The sequence below is a fragment of the Dreissena polymorpha genome, chromosome 4 (assembly GCF_020536995.1).
Source record: "Dreissena polymorpha isolate Duluth1 chromosome 4, UMN_Dpol_1.0, whole genome shotgun sequence".
Taxonomy (NCBI): domain Eukaryota; kingdom Metazoa; phylum Mollusca; class Bivalvia; order Myida; family Dreissenidae; genus Dreissena; species Dreissena polymorpha.
In genome coordinates, this window is record NC_068358.1 from 1000160 (window position 1) to 1024025 (window position 23866).

At 35.4% G+C, this 23866-nt stretch overlaps 1 protein-coding gene across 1 annotated transcript; it reads right to left on the reverse strand.

The window, feature by feature from the left end:
• Window positions 1-261: 261 nt before the first annotated feature.
• On the reverse strand, window positions 262-2292 carry LOC127876823 (uncharacterized). The gene is made up of 5 exons (XM_052422301.1): window positions 2169-2292; window positions 1867-1929; window positions 1509-1562; window positions 616-693; window positions 262-323 (listed from the first exon to the last, which is right to left on the reverse strand). The coding sequence occupies exons 1-5, from the start codon at window positions 2239-2241 to the stop codon at window positions 262-264; spliced, it is 330 nt and encodes a 109-aa protein (XP_052278261.1). The 5' UTR covers window positions 2242-2292.
• Between the last annotated feature and the right edge of the window lie 21574 nt (window positions 2293-23866).

Here is a 23866-nt window from a genome sequence, read left to right on the forward strand (position 1 = left end):
TTTTGGCGATGTTAGTGGAAACTAAAAAGACATCTTACAAAAGAATTTTTGTCAGACATCTTTTTTTTATTTTACGATACAGATTACTTCATATTGGCTTTTTAGCGACAATGAGTTTTCTGCAGCAGTTATAATGTTGTTATAGATACAGACACAATTCTGTCTTGCGGGAATACTTGTTTTGATTCATTCCGTCGAATGCGACTTTTTAGTTGATTGGTAGTCTCTATACCTGACAAGTGGGCTGACTCACCTGGATATTCAAAGCATAAATACCTTTTCATTTTTTTTCTTTGTATCCACTGGCTTGCTGGAACAAGGATCTTAACAAGAAAAAAAGAAAGTGTTTAATATTAAAGTTATCAATAAACCTGTCTGCTAACACTATCAACAAGCATATCTTCATGACTTATATATCCTCCAGAAATAAAGAATATTTTCTACTACTACTATTACTACTACTACTGCTACTGCTGCTGCTGCTGCTGCTATTGATACTCCTACTCCTCCTCCTACTACTACTATTTCTACTAGTATACTACAACTTCGTAATCAGTGATCTTGAAAAGTAACAGAACACTTTTCTAAAACATATTTAATCGTAAAACGTTTTACCGTATGTCAAGCTGTCGTGATCGTTCGTCCTGGTTCTGCTGTTGTCGGATGATACCTGCTTAGTCTTCTGCACTTTTTCTTTTTTTGAAATACACCATAATTTAATAAAATGTTATCGAACAACATTTCCAATAACACGAATAAATCATATCATGCATCCTTAGTAATGTAAGGTTTGGTGTACGCACAAACGGACGGGCAAGATGAATCTTATCGTCATCATTCATAGACTTGTCACCATATATTTAATGCATGCGACGACTATTTTAAATAAGTGTGTTCTGTTTATGTGGAAAAATGCACATTTGTGTCATAGAAACTATGTTTTTCTAGATATTTATTTCAAACTTATCCGTCATTTGGTCAATGGATTCACAAGTCACTGTATGAGACTTTTCTGTCGCTGGAATAAACGATGACCGTGAAATATTAAACATCATACTATCAGTATTTTCAACAAGAAACGAACGCATGTTAAAATTATGGTTTGAACATCATCTACAGCAGAAGTTGATAAAAGGCATAACTGTTCTTAATTCGCAAAAAAACAAACAACACACAACCACAATTCAGCTGTAAATGCGCATGGATATTGTAAGCCAGATAATATATTTTCAGCATTCATTTAACACGGTCGAAAGAAAGCCTTTACGCGAGCTTAACCAGCATGTGCATGTTTGAATCGACATGTACGCAGTTAATGTGGAGGTCAGTAATTGATACTTAATGAGCGCTGATGTAGGTTAAAGAGAAGTTATTTGATTAAATGTTAATCACTACACCAGTCTGTTTATTTCACGCAATAAGTAATAATTTCAATTTAAACTTAAGTTTCAGTGTTTTGTAGAAAATGTGTTTTAATAAAGCAATCATATTTGTATGTTGCTACTCACCTGTCTCTTTCCCACCTACTGGTTTCCTTGTAATTGTATGTGGCTTCGTTTTCTCTAAAACACAATACAAAATAGCATTCACTTATCACAATTTTACAGGCATCTTCATGTAATTTAATGTCCTAATGAATGCTATTGAAAAAAATGGTGTTTTGTGCAAAAAAATTTGCGTATATTGCTTATTTAAATGAGTTATCAGAGCTTGCGACGAATGTGCGCATACGCAAGAACGATGAATCATTAATACCACTATGAAAATCTTAATAGAACAATATACGAGTGGAATGAATAAGATGATACGCAAAGCAGGCAAAACAATAATCTGAGCCAACACAAACAGTTACATCATTAAAAATACCATTGACGGTGTCTTCGCCTGTTTGTTCCAGAATGAAGTCCAAGATAAATTCTCCAGTGACCCCTGAAGAAACCATAATGATTTGGTTAACCAAACCAAACTGACACACACGAGCATGATTGCACGTTCATTAATAAAGTCATATTATTTTTCAATTTTTAAAGCAGTCTATTAGTCTTGAAAACACGCATTCATACAATATAAAATAGCCTTTTATACAAGCAATACTACAATATTTGTATTCGTGCTTAAAGCTGAAAAGTAGAAGGCAAATATGGCATGTTGCTTCCTATGAGCCTTACCAGTCTGCGAATTGGTCAATAATTCACCGTCCTGTAGGACTGAAAACAATATAAAAAAAATAAAGTGATGCATTTAGATCTGTAACGACGTATATAACAGTAAACTCAATTATATTTAACAAGTACGTGGAAAGTGCTCGTCAGAGTTCATAATTGAAAAACGGGCCGCCTGTAGCTTTTATGCGTCATCTACTTCCAAAAATATGACGTAATTTATTGTAAATGTTTTCATTGGTCCGTTCTCTTCGGCATAATCGATATGTCATTTAAAGTTAACTTGTTACATGAATTTATTTCTTGTACAGCCGGCTATCGTTGGATTTAACCTGTCATTTTAACTTGTATCCATAGTTTTTTAAGCGAGATAATTTATGAAACACTGTTTTCATGAAAAGATGCAGAGTTCCAATGTTATCTTGCTATCAACGGCCTCACGTAGAAACATAGATTTTGATTATTAGACAGTGTAGTGGATAGAATATAAATTCGTGTAGTTAGAAAAAAGTTAAATAGTGATCGAGTGTAAACATTGATATAATAGTCTGTGATGTAGTTCGCAGTAAAACAAAGTGTAATTAAAACGTGCTGACAGAAAATAACATCGACAGTGAAAAAATGTAAATCAAATATATACAGTTGTTCATTTTTTGGGATTTAATTACGATGAGGTATGTAGACTTTGCAATTATGCAATGCTCAGCTTTATAACCCATTGCTCTGGGAGTCTGTTTAGTACATGTTTCTGTGTTTTTCTATGGGTATTGTTTGTACACAAATAATCGGAGCGGCTTATGGTTTCGAGGTCCGCCGCACCTGGGATACCGGAAAAACCAGCCGTGTCTCTGTACATCTCTATAATTCTAGAGGATGTGGACGGCGGGTCACTTGGGGGTCTTCCGCCACCCGTTTACGCGGATTCCTTCTTGTACTAACTCGCTAAATTCTTTTTTTAGCCTTTTTCACCATTTGACTCCACTTTTCTTTTCTTTCTATCCCGGATCGGAAGTGGTTTCCAACCGAATTTACTTTATCGGCGATTTGTTGCCAACATTGTTTTAGATTTGCATGGGTAATTTTATCGGGAAGATTACTTTCCAATAAGGGACGGTTCTCGGCAAACTCCTCCTCCAAAACTGAAAGTTCAGAGGCCGTATAATTTGGTCCTCTTTTTCTCTATTTCGCTGCCTTGTCCATATTAATAGAATTTGACGTCTGGCTTTACGACATGTCGGCAATTTTGCTTTAACAATGGATTATGGGATATGTGTACAAGTTAACCAGTGGATAAATTTACCCAACATGGATAGTTTTCCAGCCTGGGTAAATATTTCCAGCAACGCATTTATCCAGCCTGGTTAGTTACCCAGCTTGGATAACTTTAACCCGCGGTTAGCGCTTACCAAGGGGATAAAATAACCCAGTGTACGAACAACTTGGTCCGGCAGGCCAGTTTTTTGTAGAACGGGATAACAACTTGTTCTTGATATTGCAAGGATAAAACGGTTTGCCTTAAAGCGTACCTATTTTGGTAAACTACATTTACTCACGTCATCGTAATAAAGATATCATATTCATAAGAATAATTTAATTTTTGCAGTCGTGTTTTCATGAAAAGTGTTATTAATTAAAAGCGACAGCTACAATTACATAAATACATGAGATTGCTCTCGGCTTTTAAAATTACAACACACCGGATTATTGATGCTCATTCATTTCGTATGTCATCGATTAAAGGTTTCAATCATATCTGAAGTATGGCAATATTCAGTGTGTTTATTTGATGTCATTTGAGGTGGACGAGTCCCGAAACTACCTGTCTCCAATAACGTCCTTGACCCCATCATCTGCCAGCAGTCGAAGGTCATCCTTCAATCCTTAAAGTTCACCGTTCTGCAAGATACTAAAGTTAAGAACAGCATTTCTTCTCTACATATATATACACAAACTGATTACAAAAAAGACATCAGGTATCGAACTGCTTTTCTTATACAACAATCTGACGATAATAATTTCATTCATTGATTTCTATGTATCGACACTGTCATTTTGTCCGTGGTATCTTTGTGTGTCGCCTCGTTTGCCGTACACGTGTTGTCCCCGTAAACGGAACAAGTGCCACAGTGCGGCATTATTGATTGGAACATACAACAAAGATAAGGCATATGAAGTCCATGCAGCCGAAATATTATGATCTAATTCATACATGTGTCCGAGTATGTTAAGGGTAGTCTCTATATGTTTGTCAAAATTGTCTCTACAATTTAATTTATCCTTCAAATATTTCTCGATATTACATAAAGATACATGTTTCGTATGTGCATTACTTGATGATAGGTATTGAAGGTAGAATAAAAACGGCCGGGCATTCATCACATCGGTGTCTCCCCATCACTTATGTATTGGTTCCAAATACATGTTTACTTTTTTATTAAAATCAATATCCCTTCTGTACATTTCATATACGAGATATTTTGGTAAGCATTGTGACTCTTCCCTCGAAAACGATACCGATGTCACAATCTTACAGAAACAATTCATAACAATTTCTGACGGTGAATTTGAGCTTGTTAATTTAGCACGCTTTCTGAACTTCTTTTAATCTCTAAGGAATGGTGAGACTTCGATCAAATCTGTTGTGATTGACAAATCGTTTAGACGTAACGCAGCGTTTTCTTTTCGTTGTGTACACACGGGCATTGATGCATATTTTAGATGTCAAGATATATTTCCGGAACTTAAGGAGACTCTGAACATTTCACCAATTGCTTCAGATATGACACTATTATTTTCTATAGATCGTGACGCATACACCGAAGCTTTTAGGCTTAAAAAATCATTCAGCTTATATTTCCGTTCCGAACGATATTTAATATCATTTTTTAAAAGAAATTATTCACTGTTTACATTACTATTTAAAAAGGTATCTAAAAAGGTATCTAGATACATACTTTGCATTCCTTCCCTATCTCTATAACAACTTTGCGATCTATTTATATTAAGGAAGTTTTTACATATAATCTGAGACGTTTAAGAAAACGTCGGAGCGTGTTCAGACAGTACAACACACATTGTACAAGAGTATCCTTTCTCCATATGTTTTCCGGAAACTGTTCAATCGTGAAGAGCAAAGACGTTTTCATATGAAAGGTGCTCAATCGGTTTTCTGCTGGGTGTGCTAGAAACTCCCTTCGAATCATTTTTTGTCAGAACGTATGTGCTCATCTGTATGTTAAGGTCGAACATGAGCAATCGTTCATTCAAGTTCGTCGACATTCGCCACTGAATTAGTGAGTACACGAAAGGAAATTTTATCGTCAAAATCAAATTTCGACAATCATATGTGGAACCCATGTTCCCGGATGAACAATAAACATTCCACATTGTTTTGCTTTGGTTAAAGTTTGTTGTTTTGGCCAATGTCCGGGCTTTGGTCTAGTAAACAAAACTTGGCACTCATCCGGAAGCGATGTGCAATACAAAGCAAATGTGAACTTTTCAATACCAGAACGCCTTAGAGCTGGACCATGTTGTACAATCCACTGTGGCTCTGGTGTAAGAAGACTTGCAAAGTTATCGACGGCAGGTTGATTTTAAACAAAAATTCTGCCTTGTGTATCATAAAAAATGTGCCCAGTCATGTGCAATTTGTCCGAAGCTGAAGCGAAAGTAGGTTCAGTTTCTGGTTCCAGAGGTCCAATTTGTAGAAAGAAGCATTGCGAAAAGCAAGTTTCATCCTTCACAACCAAAGCTTCGATTTGGGCACCTTCGCTGATTTCTGTGTTTTTACCTTGTAAAATAACCTTCAAATATGCTGAAACGTACACCATATCATGGTACGAATTCATGCGAAGTGAAGTTGAGCCTTCAACTTGACTCCCAAATTGGTATACATAGTTTTCAGCTTCATTTCAAACTGGGTTAGTGTATAGTGAAGGGTAAGCGCACTTCGTTCAGTAAATGAATATATCGATTAAAATTTACCATTTCTTTAGTAACACCTATATCTTCCATAACCTCGAATATTTGTAATTTAAGTATCTGCTTCACCATTATATTGAGTATGTAATTTATCAAAAAAGCAATGACCATACACAACTAATACACTGTAGCATAGAAGTATATTTAATATTTATTAAAATCATTACATAGAGCAACAATACTGCGTCAACACCACATAAAAATAACTCAACCATGTATTGGCCATATGCTTAATCCGTGAATGCCAGGTTTTTCGGAGATCGAGAATCGCAGTACCTGATATGTTAAGCCTGATTCTTGTTAAAAAAATGCTTGGTTGGTCATAGATTTGGTTTGCGTAGTACATGCATCATTGAGCCTTTCACTGGTTTAATTAATCCACTGATGTTCGCAGATCGAGATGCGCAGTATATATAACATTAAGCCTTTGCTGGTATTAACACATGACATGAACAGAATTTCAGAGAATCGTTTGCGCGGTTCGTAATAACTTAGCCTTTTCTGGTTTTATACAAATACGGATGTTCATTATCATAGATTTGTTTGCGCAGTTCGTACAACATTGAGTCTTGTTCAGATTTTAAAAATACAAGGATGTTCACAGACCGAGATACGCAGTACGTACATTGAGATGGACCTTTTCCGCAAGGTCAACAATGATGACAACGAGGGCCTCGCTCCAGACGGAATCGCGTTGCTTTTCAGCGTCAGTATTGAAACATGTATTGTTACACCTATTTGATATGCATCAATTAATGTCGGGTTGGGCTGCAGAAGAGACCTCGGGTATGTGACATTCTACAATAATAGGTTCCATTCTACAGTACTAGGGGTTGGGCTGTAAGATAAACATTGGGAATATGATATTCCGCAATAAAATGAGTTGGGCTGCATGATAGACATCGGGTATGTGGCATTCTACAATAACAGGGATGGTCTACAAGATAGACCTCGGATATTTGACAATCTTCAATAACAGGGGTTATGCTGCAATATATACATCGGATATGTTGTATTCTACCATAACTGGGTTCTGGATGCTTGATGAAATGTGTTAATTACCGCTCGTGCATATGTTCTCGTTGGTAATATGTTGATTTACTTTGAAGTGCGTGCGTTTTCAATTTTCAATTTAAGTTTTTACGCATGTGTACTGACGTATTTCAAGCGTGTTTACAGGAGTAAATTGCCTCTGCTAAATTAATAAAATCCATCATTGATATCATTGATATTGAAACATTAGTTGAATTACTGCAAACTTAGCTTGTTCAATCTGATGTCGTAACTGAGCAGAACATTCAACAACTACATGCGCGTAGGATACGCTTTCAGGGTTACATTGTTTTTACCTCATTTTACCCACTTTAGAAATTAGTTGAGGTACAAATTTGAACATATGTGACATGAAAACATTCTGAAGTTGATCATACTTGGCGTGTACACGTGTTTACTTTGTATTCGTTTTTACTGGTTTGAATATTATTATTTAAAAGTATAAGTACATAAATCATGTCCTTGTATTCTAGCGAGTTCTTGATCGGCGACAAGAAAAAAAACTCGCGAGATCTCGCCTGGAAGTCAATAGAGGACGAGACTCAGTACAATTGATATTATAGAACCTTTTGACAGGCACACATTCAGCAATTTACGTCCAGATTGAGTTAAAATAAAATAAAAATGTATCGTGCTAGTGGTAAAGTACGACTACGTCAAATAAACCATTTTAAATCTACGAGTAAGGCGTTCTGACACATTATTTGCAAGTGTTTTCCTATTCTTTGGCTTATTGAGATGGCACTTTGGGCAATACAGTAAATATACCTAGCAGACAGTATTATCATTTATCATAGCTTACACGCAATACATGTTTTTAGAACCTAAGACCAACTAATCTCGCCATTTAGAGCGTTGAATGGTTTGTCTGATGGCATACCCTTTTGATGAAATATATGTTTACTAACGACATCGAGACAATTTTTAATAGTATAATATATATTTGCAGTCGTGTTTTCATTACCGTTTTCATTAACTAAAAGCACCAACTAAATTTACATACATGCATGAAATGCTACATGCGATTTGAAAAATGCATACTGTAGAATCATTGATGTGCATTCATCAAGTTTGTCATCGAATAAAGGTTTCAGTCATATCTTAATAATAATTAATCTGTGTGTGTTTATATGATCGTTTCAGATAGAGTAGTCTGAAAACGATCTGTCCCTAATAAGTGTTTGACCCCAGCATCTGCCAGCAGTCGAAGGTCATCCTTCATTCCATTAAGTTCACCGTTCTATTATGGCCAACAGCCTTTTTGACTACATGACATGGTTTAACTGGTTTTTAAATGTTTTGTTCCATAGTGCTTTTTTAACACTTCAACGTGTTTTCTAAAATCAACGCATTCAAATGGTATTACTCATTTCTTGTTTTCAAAGAGTATCACCCATTTAAAATAAATTTAAAGCAACAATCGATTTTATGCCAAGGCATTTGACCAAAAACCTCTCTATATAAATGGGTATTACATGGTAAAGGAAGCTTTAAAGGCAATTATAGTTTGCAGTCGCATTTTTAAAATGTGTAGTTGTAGTGGAATGTGTTAACCTGAGACATAAACCATAATATATACCAAACATACTTTTTTATTTGTTTATTGTTGACAAATACACTAAAATTATTCAATATACTAAAGACAGATGGACTCTTCTTCATGAACGTTGGCTTGAAGATCGTTTTAATATTCATTGATATGAACATCTTAAAACAGTATTGAAGCTAGAATAGTTGCTATGATTTCACGAAATTTACTATTTGTCTCAATATAATTGTATAACTCTTCTTAAAAGACGATTTCAAGTTATACAAAAACATCAAAACAGATTAACTATTTTAACGCTTGTAATAAATGCACAAACAATGTACTTAACTAGTGAAGTATTACCACGCGACATTATGTTTCTTTGCAATCATATCTATTACATAATCTTTGCAATGTTTTACTTCACCTACTATGCAAATAATATTTTCCGAATGAAAAATATTACGAAAGGATACCAAAAAGCACAATAAGAACATGATTTCTAGAAAAAAAACATTCGAACAACTAATTAAAATAACTTATATGCACAACATAACGCAAAAGACATTTAGTCTCGAATTATTTGCCTTTATTATACACAAGCTTACGATAAAAACGTAAGAGTTGCATCCATGGTCTTCTCACTATGCATCCACAGTTTCCTTTGACAGTGGTGTCATGGCGTATAGCCTTGTATGCTGTAAACTTGCTGTCCCAGTAAACGGAACAAATGCCACAGCGCGGCATTATTCATTGGTACATACAACAATGATATGGCATATGTAGTCCATGCAGCCGATATATTATTCTCTAATTCACAAATGTGTCCGAGGATGTTAAGGGTAGTTTCTATGTGACTGTCAAAATTGTCTCTACCAATAAATTTATCCTCCAAATACTGCACAATATTAAGGACTGATTCCTGTTTAATATTTGTATCCCTTGATGATAGGTATTTAAGGTAGAACATAAACGGCCGAGCGTGTATCACAGCAGCGCCTTTCCATCGTTCATTGATCAGTTTCGAATATTCTGACTTATTGGCATCAGTGGTCCTCCTGTACATTTCATACACGAGATGTTTTGGCAAGCAGTGTGACTCTTCTCTCCAAAATGACACTTGTGTCACAATCTTACCCAAACAATCCTTCATGATATCTAACGGTGAGTTTGATTTCGCGAATTTTACATGCTCTCCGAGTTTCAAAAAATTATCGAGGAACCATGAAAATTCTACCATATCAGGGGTTATGTGTACCTCATTCAGAATTGACTCGGCTTTTTCGTATTGTTGTGTGCACACGAGCATTGAAGCATATTTTAGATAACAAGAGATTTTTCCAGAACGTAAGGAATCTCTGAACATTTTATCAATGGCATCTGATATCACAATATTGTTTTCTATACTTCGAGATGCATCTACCGAAGCTTTTTGGTTAAAATTATCGTTTAAATAATATTCCCATTCGTACCGATATTTGTGGTCATTTGCTAAAGCACATGATGTCATTTTTATCTTTGTACTTAAAATGATATCTACTTCACATACACATTTCTTTAATTCCGTATCTATATCAGAGCCACAATAGTTATCAAAGAAGAAATTACAGATAATCAGAGAACGTATTTCTTCTTTGGTTGGTAGTTGTGAGTTTAGTCCATACAGTTTCTCTCCCAACCTTTGTCCAACATTGTCCATTTGTATCGACTTAATGCAGCTAAGTTTTGAATGTATCATTGTAAAAATCTGTGTTTTTAGCCTACCCATTTCAAAGACTTCAAGTTTGTTTTCAAATAAGTTAACAGACGCAATCGTGTAATGTGGGCAAAACCTACGTTTAATGAAACGTCGCAGCGTGTTCAGACAGTACAGGACACACTGCACAAGATTATCATCTCTCCATATGTTTTCCGGAAACTGTTCAATCGTGAAAAGTAAACTCGTTTTCATATGAAAGGTGCTCAATCGGTTATCTACTTGCGGCCCTAGAAACTCCTTTCGAATCATCTTTATAAGAATATATGCCCTCATCTGTACCATGCTAAGGTCAAACATGAGCAAACGTTCTATCGTGTTCGTAGACATTCGCCACTGAAGTTGTGAATATTCGGAACTAAATTTTATCATCAAACTCGAATTACGCCGATTATATGTAGAACCGATGTCTCCAGGATTTACAAAGAAACATTATATGAATATCGTGTTAAATGCAATAGTTTCGAACTGAGCTTATTTAGAAAAGAATCAATAAACAATGATTGTATTATACGTGACGTGGAAGAGGTTGTTTATGCATGATTAAAATAGTCCACACTCTGCTGCGTCTTCATGACGTAGTATTTTTGCTCAGCTCTTTCATAATCTGAGGCTATTAAAAGATGCGGCTGCCGATAAACAAAGGAGAGTCCAATTGCACGGCAATCTCTACGCAGAGTTGTCGTTCCTTGCTCTCACATACACCTCAATGACGTAGTACAGGTCATTCATAATCTGAGGCTATTGATAGATTCGGGAAAACAACGCAAATAGTTACGCATGTTTATATTCTCAATTTATAAAACGTTTATAAAACATTGGACATGAGTTCACAGGCATACTTTAGACAACCTCAAAAATGCTTTATACTCGCTAAAACCGAAAACAACTAAATATAACAAGAAATATCTTTTAAAAATGTAGTCGGCGTATACGCAGACTTGAAAATAAAGTTTGCAATTTACTTTTCTAAATAAATGAATAAAATGATAACAAAAGTTTAACTATTGTGTGGGGTTTTTTTTACTTGTAAGTTGCATATACAACGCATGAAATGTGTGTTAGCATTGTGAAACCACACATTAGTGTAAGCAAAGACCTACAGAATATAATGTATTCTATAGGTCTTTGGTGTAAGTAGATAAAAAATATACTACGGGAGTGCACTTCATATGTGTCCTCACATGCCTTATTATGAGTATATTTCTTCACTATCGAAAAAAGTATGTTAATATTTGATTTAAACGCAGTTTTCTTTCGACAGATTTAAATCACACGTTCATAGCCGCGTCATGCGAAAATGGGTCTTATGCGTTTTGGCCAGCGTTTGTAAAACCCAACATGAGGATTTGCGCAGTCATGTCAGAGGCGATGCTGTTCGCTATAAAATCACTCAATATGATATGATATCATTATGTATCTCATGACCAGACTGAGAGATGCGCAGGCTGAGTGGGCTACATATATGATGGGCTCATATGGAATAAGACCCATTTTCGCATGACGAGGGTCATTAAAATCTCATTGCGAATTGTAAATGGCACATTTTAGCACAATGCTTTTTGATACAAAATTGAATTCAAAATGGCAAACTTGTTAATAATGGCAGTCTATCCAGACGTTCAGGAACGATTTCCAGACGTGCTGACCAAGTACGGCAAACATTGTGGTTGGATAATTAAACGATTTCCTAATGTTTAACTGAGGAATTCATCGTAAGTCTTACGTGTATATGTGACTTTCAACATACCATTATTATTTATGTACATACTTTGATTTGTGGAGTAACGTTACTGGTTTTCTTTTGTATTATAGGTGATATTAATAGCAATAATAACCATAATATGTTTGTGAATAATATTAAATCAATTGACAAAGTTACTACGGCGACGCGTTGTGTTAAAGGTTTTGTCTAACAATTTTAGTTTGAAAAAAAGCTTTCACAAGATGACAAACTTAAAACGGTCTTGCATATACAGGTGTGGTGGGCAATAGGTAACGATCACGTATATGACGTCTAGCTAACTGTAGTATAAGAGGTGCATGACGTCCTTTCCTTCGCCCAAATCTACCAAAGGTAGAGTAAAATGTAAACCATTGTATTGTATCGTACATAAAAGGTTAATGTCCGTTAACAACGATAGGAGCAGTTTATTGACGTCTGATGCCCATGTCCTGTTTGCACACAGCTTCGTTGCCATGTGTGGTAGCGTTTAATTGTCGAAAAGGAATTCTTAACAAATGGAGACTTATTTGCTATAAATTATTATTTAGAAATATTTCTAAAACTTTTTATATGAAACATTTTCACTATGTGAATATGTTCCGGATATTGACTTAATCCGAGTGTTGAACTTTTTTGGTTAATGTGTTACAGTGCTGTTAAATGTTTTCATTATTAACTGGTTGAACCAATGGATACAATTGTTCAGAACAAAATAAACACATGCAAAACTCAACTATGGAACAGTTGCATACTAGTGAAAAGTCAGGCAGCCCCACATTGTAATATTAATATTTCAGATCATCATCGTGCAAATACAAGAAGAAGCATCAATAATGGGTGTAAAAGATCCATATTACATAGCTTGGTTGTTAATGTTACTGCTAAAAAATTTATGTCCCCGGTTATAGCTATATATATGGCCAGAATCGTGAGAAAACGTTTTTTTAGAATACCACTGATTCCGGTTGAAATCGGTTGAAAACAAACAATATAGTGATTTTTATTTTGGGGTCGAGTACGGTAAAGTACGAAAACAAACTAATTAATATTCATGATTCGACACGTGAATTCAAACCTAAACAAACAAAACGGCGGATGCGGGCGAATGTAAAGGAAAGAAGGTAAGAACAAATGCAAATACATCTGTTACATACGGAAACTGAGTTGCAACACTACGTTTTTTTTCTAAATATATGTATTTATCTTCAATATGCCAATATTGCTATTAATAGCATTATAATGTGCATAACTCGCGACGCTGCAATGATTTTCGCCTATTGCATGTATTTATGATCATTTATATATTGTTTTATCGATTCAAAACCGATTTTGACCAGATTTGCGATGTCAACCTCGATAAAAAATATTTTTCAATGGATTTATGTAAAGTTTATTTCTCGCTATACGATTTATATGCAAACAACGATCTATTCCGCAAACTTGGGCTTTAATCAAACAAGAAACGCCCGTCAGAGAGAAAATATTAATAAAGTTTAACGATATAAACCCACCTATTTGCAAGAGCGTGTGGTGGATATGGCTCTCCGCACACACCAAGGCATTGTGAAATCCAAGCAACGCATTATAGAGAAAGTATGGTTTCCTGGTATTGACAAGATGAATGCAAATGCAGTAAAGTCTTGCATCCCATACCAAGCTTCATATCCAGGGTCCAATAAACGAGAACAAATTCGTCCCACAAGGTTACCTTCAAAACAAATTCAAGAAATTGCTGTTGACTTTGCTGGTCCTTTTCCCTCTTGTCAATACTTGCTCGTTGTTATTGGTGAATGTAGCCGGTTTCCATAAGTAAAAATGTTCATTCGACAGCTGCCGAAGTTGTCATACCTCGATTGAAGTCTATATTTTCTTGCCAAGGCTTTACCTCTGTCCAGAAGTCGGACAATGGTCGTCCCTTCGCAACCACTCTATGTTCAAAACACCGTACCGTAGAATCAATTCTATCTGGTCTGAAGCCAATGGAAATGTGGAGAGGTTAATGTGCACACTTGACAAGTTTGTAGGACAGCAGTCACTGCAAACAAGAATTGGAGTGATGAACTCCCGGATTTTCTAATGCTTTATAGAGCAACTCCTCATGCATCCACTGAGGTATCCACCTTTGAAGCTCTTGTTTTGAGCAAAAAGAGTATTGGCCTACATGAAATCTCACAGCCTATCCATTCTGCTTCTGCCTCAAATCGTTTGGCGATGAGTGATGCTAAGCATACGCAGACAACAGACGCCAGACCAATCCATGTACTCTGGTATCTGGAGATCAGGTGTTGGTCAAACAACACAAGGTTGCCAAACTTACACCTCCTTACAACCCTTACCCCTTCACGGTTGTAGAGTAACGATGAAGTATGGTTATTGCTGATAGAAATAGTCACACCAATACACGCAATTCCACACATTTCAGACCTGTAAAAGTCAGCATTCCTGATGCTGAGGAAGAGGATGAACCCGACACTCCTCAGGAGTGTCAAGTCTCTCAATCATCCGACCTAGATCTCATCTAGCCCGACCCTCCTTCTCCTAAGACACTTAGTCCGTCCTCTAATAAGACTTTTATTCCCGTTCGCAGAAATATACCTAGAACTGCGGAAAGGTCTAAAAGATTCAGTGATTATTAACTTAAATGATTTATAATAATTTCTGTAGTACAAGTATTTAAAACTACTATTATTATGAAACAAATCTAAAGTTTAAATAAGTTTAATTCACACGGATATATATTACTGCAGAATGGCCGTTTGATTAAAACAATAGGCACGTGTTTGCCTTTTTCGTTTCTTTTATTTAATGTGTGAAAGAGCTACAACACAATAGTTTGCAAGATAGACACAGGGTATGTAAATTTTATAGGCATAGAGTATATGAAATTCTACAATACCAGCTGGGCTCCAAGATAGACCTGGGTAAATGACATTCTAGAAATACAAGGGATTGGGCTGCAAGAAAGTCCTATGGTATCTGACATTCTACAATACCAGGGATTAGGCTGAAAGATAGACCTCTGTCATGTGATAATATACAATACCAGGGGTTGGGCTGCAAGAAAGACCTCGGTATGTGACATTGTTTAATAACAAAGGTTTGTCTGATTATTGTCGGTGTGTTGAGTCGCCGTAGTGAATCACTTCTCGATGGTGAAAAGTGGATTTACTTGGTCGTGAATGTTGTCGACTTTCACTGTATTGGTAATGTATGTGAACCGATTTTGATTGAATTCATGTGTAAATGAAAGTCATGACATTATTGACTTTAACACGATTCAATATTATCTGCTTAATTAATTGATGCAATGCTTTAAACATTATTTTAAATAACTGCAAGCATAAGAGAGAAGTGCGTTTTTCAACTACATCGTCATGCTATCATACGCTTTAAATTAACATGACGATAAAAACCTATTTTTTTCCACGTGATCCAATTTCGAAATCAGCAGAGTTGCATACTTAACATACTTCACTTGAACACGTGGTTAATTTATATGTGTTTTTTTAATGTGAATTTTAATACATAAAAACCTTTATAAGTAGATAATTCCTTCCCTTGTATTTCAGCGAGTTTTTGATCGGCGACAAGAAGATCCGCGAGATCTCGCCCGGAAGTCGATAGAGGACGACACGTTAAACAGTCGATATTCTTATACCTTCCGACACGTTGTGCAACTAACGGTCAGATAGCAAGTATAATAGTGGTTTTCTTATAATATATACAGATAAATGTACGGAGATTAAACGTGAAGTTGATGTTTCAATGTGTTATGTTTTTAAATACATGGAGCAACATCGCCGCAAGTTATATGGTATTATATGTGGATTTCCTTGATCTGATTTCAGGTAACACATTATGGGCCACAATATTGTAGTGGTGCAATTGAAATAAATAAGAATCAATGCGAATCATACGATAATGCTCATGTAGCAGTTATATACCTTGCTAGTAGTATAATACGACAATGCTAAATAAAATAGTTAAATTTATGAGTATTATTTGCAAGTTTTATTATTTTTGGTCTATTGATATACCGTTTTTGCCATACAGTTATAACATCCAGAAGACAGCCGCATCTTTTTTATCATAACTTACCAGCAAGACAGGTATTTGGACCGAAGAAAAACTATATCTCGATACTGACAGGCTAAAAATGATTTGTTTTTTGTCGTAACCACTTGGTAACACGATTTGCTAACGATGTCGCAGTAAAGATATGTCATTTTTAATATAATAATTAAAAATTTGTCGTGTTTTTATGACCGTTTTTTATTTATTAAAGGAACCAGCTACATTTTCAACAAATACATGACATGAGTCTCGCCTTGCAAACATTACACAAGGCATTAATATTGATGTGCATTCATTTTTTCTGCCATCGGCTATGGGTTTACGTCATATCTGGATTGAGACTAGTCAGTGTGTCGAAATGATGTCGTTTTAGGTGGAAGAATCCAAAAACTACCTGTCCGCAATAACGTCATTGACCACATCACCTTCCAGCAGTCGAAGGTCATCCTTCAATCTCACCATTATGTATGGACAATGGGTCATATTTTTACTTTGGCATTGTTTGCATCGTTTGAAACTGTTTCAAAGTCTTTGGAATGTTATTTTTAATGCAATTTACAAGTCGTGTTTTGTACAATAAAGGAGATAACAAAAGAGTTACAACAAGCACATTAAGAAAAACATTTCTAGTAATCATTCAAATACACAAACACTGATGACTAAAAGTACACATATGCAAACCAAAAAGCACAAGCAATTAAGTCTCGAACTATCTGCGAAGCTCAAGTCAGGAGTTCATCAATTGTCTTTTTCAGCGTGCTTTGGCAGAGGAATCATGGTGTGACGCTTTGCTGGTTGGACAGGTGTTGCCCAAGTAGACGAAATAAGTGCCACAGCGTGGCATTATTAATTGGGACACAATACACAGATTTGGCATATGTAGTCCATGCAGCCGGTATATTATTCTCTAATGCATAAATGTGACCGAGTATATTAAGGGTAGTTTCTATATGACTGTCAAAATTGTCTGTGCCATCTAATTTATCCGTCAAATACTTCTCCATATTACGGACATGTACCTGTTTTGTATGTGTATTTCTTGATGACAGGTATTGAATGTAATATAAAAACGGCCGAGCGTTTATCACTGCGGTGTCTTTCCACCGTTCATTCAACATTTTCCCATATTCTGTCTTTTTGTCCCTCCTAAACATTTTATACACCACATGTTTTGGTGAGCAGTGTGACTCTTCTCTTGAAAATGAAACTGGTGTCAACATCTTTCGCAAACATTACATTACGATATATGATGGTGAATTCGAACTTGTTAATTTAAGACGACTTCCGAACTTCTCAAAATCTACAAGGAATGGGGAGACTTCGACCATATCAGTCGTTATGTATACCTCTTTCAACAGTTGCTCGGCTTTTTCTTATTGCTGCGTGCACAAGAGCATTGAAGCATATTTAAGATAACAAGGGATTTTACTGGAACTTAATGAGACTCTGAACATTTCATGAATGTCGTCTGATTTCACAATATTGTTTTTTATACTTTGAGACGCATCTACCGGAGCTTTTTGGTTCAAAATATCGCTTAGATGATATTTCCGTTCGTATTGATATTTATGATCATTTATAAAATCAAAGCATGCTATGTTTGAATTTAAAAAATCATCTATATCATTTCTAACTTGTGTTGCTTCAATATCTTTTTCAGTGCTCCATTGGCGAAATTGTTTAAAGAACAATTGACAAATAATCAGAGAACGTGTTTCTTCCTTGAATAGTTGTGAGTGTATTCCACATGAAAACCTTTGTCCCAAGTTGTCCATTTGTATAAAGCCAATGATTCCGAGTTTTGAACTAATAAGTGATGAAATATGTTTTTCTAGCTTGTCCATTTCAAAGACTTCAAGTTTGTTTTCAAATAAGTTCACCAACGATATGGTGTAATGAAGGCAAAATCGACGTTTCAGGAAACGTCGCAGCGTGTTCAGACAGAACATGACACACTGAAGAAGATAATCATTGCTCCATATGTTTTCAGGAAACAGTTCAATTGTGAAGAGCAAAGACGTTTTCATATGAAAGGTGCTCAATTGGTTGTCTACTATGGGTCCTAGAAACTCCTTTCGAATCATTTTTGTGAGAATGTATGCCCTCATCTGTACTATGTTAAGGTCAAACATTATCAAACGTTCTATAGTGTTAGTTGCCATTCGCCACCGCAGAAGTGAGTACTCAAAAGAAAAGTTTATCTTCAAAATCGAATTACGACGATCATATGTAGAACCCATGTTTCCCGGATGAACAAGAAACATTGCACACTGTTTTGCATTGGTAAGTGTTAGTTGTTTTGGCCAATGCCCGGGCTTTGGTCTGGTAAACAATACTTGACAGTCATCTGGCAGAGATGGACAATATAAGGCGAATGTTATATCTCTTTGTTTAACGTCATCAGAAATCTTTAAAGCTGGGCCTTGTTGTTCAACATTAATTGTGAATAATTTCATCCACCTTGCAAGTGAATCGATTTTAGGTGTATTCAAAAGCAAACGTCTTCCTTGTTTATCACAAACAAAGTGTCCAGTAATGTCACTGCCATTACTGCAAGTGATTTTGAGCTCAGTCTCTGTACATGAAGGACATACTTGTAGAAAGCAGAATTGCGAACCGCACATTTCATTCTTTACAATAACAGCTACCCATCGGCCACCTTCGGTTATTTTTGTGCTTTGACCGTGTATAATAACCTTCATATATTTTGAAACGAAAATCATATCGTGGTCCGAATATACCAAGTGTAGTAGAGCCTTCAACTTGACTCCGGACTACGTGTAAAGAACCCAACGGCATATCCTTGTCCCAAACAGGTCTATCATATTGTAAATAAACATACCGTCTCAAGTTGACCATTTCTTCAGTAACACCTATGTCTTCCATTACCTCACACATCTTTAATGAGAACTTTTCAATGATCTGCCTCTCCATTATAAGGTGTATGTTATATGTGTAAAAAGCTATAATCGTACACAAAGCCTACACTGTAGCTTAAAAGTAACATTAATTGCTAACCCTTTTGTTTTTCACATATTTTACAATTGCATATCTATTTTAAAATCGCTGTATAGTTTTGAAAGCCAGTCCAAACCCAGCTTATTTTCTTATCAAGTATAATCGTTGATTTGTAACACAACTTAAACGAATATTGTCATAAGCGGCTTGCACTGTTTATTATGTTAGCTACTTCAACAATGTTAGATGGCCGCTCACTTTATGAAAACCTATTTATATGTATTCAAGCAATATTGCATCGAAAGCTTATGCTTATTTAGACACGTGCGTATTCAAGATGTCCAAATCTTTTGTTTGTCCAAAGTTTGTCCAAAAGTTATGTAGATTTTTCTCGAGGTATTCTCGAGGTCTTCTAATTGTTTTGTTAAAATTGTATGTCTTTGGGGTCAAAAGTGGCATCGCCCCGGGGGTAAACTGCTGCATATTGATTCATTTAGCGAAAGCCTTAAAAGTATTGTTTGAAACCGCAAAACAAAGCAAACGGTTTTCATTTGTTGGTGTTAAGCCTCATCGAGAGTTCCTTTACAACGTTTGTTCAAATAATGCAGGTAAAATGGTGACTCAAGCCCGGGTGTCATCAGTTTTAAATGTATTTATATTGGGATAAACATCTTATTGTTATGTCCCCCAGTCTATACTGGGGGACATTTTGTTTTCGCCCTGTCTGTCTGTTGGTTTGCTGGTTTGTTTGCGTCAAACTTTATCATTTGCCATAACTTTTGCAATATTGAAGATAGCCACGTGATATTTGGCGTGCATGTGTATCCATAGAGCTGCACATTTCGTGTGGTGAAAGGTCAAGGTCATCCTTCAATGTCAATGGTCAAATATATGGGGGGCATAGTATTTCACAAAAACATATTTTTCTTATCAAATCGCAAAGGTAATTGATTTTATATTTAGTAATAAGTAGTATTATCAAAAGGTAACATACGCGGTTTGCTCAAATTATGCCCCTGTGGTCAAAGCTGACATTTTAAATTTGACATAAAGACAATCACTTTTAAAATCTAATATTTGCGACACGAATTGTCTTAGCTTTAATACTTGCTATCAAATAGTGTTCTTCTACAAAGATTACAAAGATTTGACCCGACGGGATAGTATGTAGACCTACGTGATCTACATTCGAACTAGGCCTAGATACTAGATAGCTGCAGTCAATTGTATAAATACGGATAACTTAAGCCAATCCAAAATATAACCATTATCGGCATGAAGATAACCGAAGTCAAATACCTTGGCTTACTCATAACCAAAACCTGACCAATGCGTGTTCCTGTTTGGATATCTATTTGTTTATACAATCACGAACCAATAAAAATATCCTAAAATTGAAGATAACCGCTGGATAAGAATTATCTAGTTATATATAATTTGCTACCGATATTGAATAATATACTAGAAATAAATTAAAGCTTGAAAGACAATTTAAGAATGCAGTCATGTTTTAAAAATGTTAAGTTGCAGTCGCATGGTTTAAACTTGAGACCTAAATCATGATTTATCTAAACATAGTTCGTATTATTTGTTTTTAATGTTGACAGATACATGGAGAATTTTCAGTATACTGACGAGTGACGACAAGTAGATTTTTATGCATGTGCGATGGCTTGAAAACAAATATACATCGTTAAACAGCATTGATGGTAGAATAGTTCTTTCTAAATGTTATGGTTTATTGAAAGATATTAATAGTGCCAAAGTAATTCAACAACTTTTCATAAAAATGAGTGTCAGTTATAAAATAATAATACTTCTCAATATTAAGGACAGATACCTGTTTAGAACGTGTAACTCTTGATGATAGGTATTGAAGGTAAAATAAAAACGGCCTCGAATTTATATCAGCGGTGTTTTTCCATCGTTCATTAAACATTTCCCAATATTCTGACCTATTTTCGTCAGCGTTCCTTCTGTAAATTTCATACACGAGATGTTTTGGTAAGCAGTGTGACTCTTTACTAGAAAATGATACAGGTGTCACAATCTTATGCAAAAAATATCTTACGATATCTGACGGTGAATTCGAGTTTTTGAACTTAACTCTCTTTGCTCTTATTTTATTAATATCATTAAGGACAAATGAGATTTCGATCATATCTGGAGTTATGTTTACCTCATTCAGAAGTGACTCGGCTTTTTCGTATGATTGTGTGCACGCGAGCATTGAAGCATATTTAAGATAGCAAGAGATTTTTCCGGAACGTAAGGAGGCTCTGAACATTTCATCAATGGCGTCTGATATCACATTTTCGTTTTCTATACATCGAAACGCCTCTACAGAAGCTTTTTGGTTAAACGTTTCGTTTGATTTATATACCTGTTCGTACTGATACTTAAGGTCGTAAGCTAAAGCAAATGATTCGATTTCTAACTGTGTATTTAAATATGTATCTACTTCACTTCTACTTCTTATTCTTGCTATGTAATTTAAACTCGAGCTCCTATCGTGATAAATATTACAGCAAACATGACCGATAATCAGAGAACGTGTTTCTACTTTGGTTGAAAGTTGTGAGTTTTTTCCATAAAGTTTCTCGATAAATCGTTGTCAAAAGTTGTCCATTTGTATCAAAGAAACGCAGCGAAGTTTCAAATTTATCATTGCTGAAATAAACGTTTCTAGGCAGTTCTTTTCAGAAACATCAAGTTTGTTTTCAAATAAGTTCACTGACGCAACGGTGTACTGTGGGCAAAATCGACATTTAAGGAAACGTCGCAGCGTGTTCAGACAGTAACATACACACTGAACAAGATTACCATTTCTCCATATGTTTTCAGGAAGTGAGTACTCAAAAGTAAAGTTTATCTTCAAAATCGAATTACGACGATCATATGTAGAACCCATGTTTCCCGGATGAACAAGAAACATTCCACACTGTTTTGCACGAGTAATAGTCTGTTTGGCCAATGCCCGGGCTTTGGTCTTGTAAACAATACTTGGCCGTCAGCTGGAAGTGATGTACAATACAAAGGAAATGCGATATCTCTATTATGAACTAAAGCAGAACACGTTAAAGCTGGACCGTGTTGTTCAACAATCAACAACAATTGTTTTATCTCAATTGAAAAGAAATCGAATACAGGTTTATTTGAAACCAAGATTTTGCCTTGTTTATCACAAACAAAGTGTCCAGTAATGTCAGTTCCATCAATCGAAGTGATCTTAAATTCAGTCATTGCAACCAAAGGATCAACTTGTAAAAAGCAGCATTGCGAACAACGAATTTCATCCTTTACAACGAGAGGTACGCATCGGGCACCTTCGCTTATTTCTGTGCTTTGACAATGTAAATTAACCTTCATATATGGTTCAACGACTATACTATCGACGTCCGAATTCATCTAAGTGTAGTAGAGCCTTTAACTTGACTGCCAACTGCGTGCTTAGTTTTGCATACGGACATGTAATTGCGTGGAAAACTTGATCATTCTTTAAATAAATATAACGTCTAAAGTTAACCATTTCTTCAGTAACGCCTATATCTTCCATCACCTCACATAGCTTTGAGTTTATTTCATCTAATGAGATCAATTTTTGAATTTGATTCTCCATGTTTTCTGTTACACCTGTATCGTCCTTTACCACAAATAGTTGTGAGTTCAGTTTATCAAAATAGGTGGCGATTATTCTCTGCCTCTCCATTATAATGGATATTTTTTATAATAAAGAAGCAATAATTGACAACAACGTGTACACTGTTCCTCAATAGCAACTTAAATCTATAATCCCATCGTTGTTCACATAGTTTAAATTTTAAAAGCAAATATTGTAAAGTCGCATTTTTGTTTCGAACTCCGGTTAAGACTAGCATGTTTATTGATCGAGTGTAATTATTGATTTGTAACTTATTGAACATAACTATTGTTTAAACGCAGTGAACGACGGGTACTTATTATTGTGTATGCTAAGGTTGATTGCTTGGTCTCTTAGTTAATTAATACCTGTTTATTTTAGCTCGATTGTATCGAAAGCCCCAATTTTATTTAAACACGTTTTCATTCAAGATGTGGACGAATCATATATGTTAAGTTCACTCAAATTTCAAAATTGTAAAAAATATTTAGTTCTCAAATGGCATATTTCATATTTGTTGGCTCCGGTAGGTTATCAATTTTAATGAACGAATGATTCGAGAAATTAAAATTTTCAGAGTGACGCTACTTGACAAAATCTCTGCAAGGCCCAGACATTTGGTATTTCATCTAGCTTTGAATTCCTGACGGAATAAAAATAATACAAAATAAAAACCTGTTATTATATTATCAGCAAGTTTGGAAGATGTGTTAAGCACTGTGTTTCAGAAATGTTTAATGTTTGGCTGAATGTGGATAGTTTTGAACAGATAAGTGAATGAAAATGTATTTAGAAAATGCCTTTAACTATATTGTTACATAATAGTTAATATAAAAAAATGGAATATTATATAGGCATACGCCCCCCCCCCCCCCCCCGCAAAATCGCCAAAGTAAAGTCAATTCATTTGATGTTTCACACTTAACTAGATCTAAATTACCTATTCAAACTCATTTTTCTTCTTTTTTTACACAACATTTCCCAC

Bases quoted from the DNA above. Each gene is read 5' to 3' on its own strand.
- LOC127876823 (XM_052422301.1), bottom strand. From the start codon at position 2,241: ATGCATCACTTTATTTTTTTTATATTGTTTTCAGTCCTACAGGACGGT. The intron at 1,930-2,168 runs GTAAGGCTCATA...TGGTTTCTTCAG, and splicing joins ATTGACCAATTCGCAGACTG to GGGTCACTGGAGAATTTATC. The intron at 324-615 runs GTAAAACGTTTT...TTTCTTGTTAAG, and splicing joins TCACGACAGCTTGACATACG to ATCCTTGTTCCAGCAAGCCA.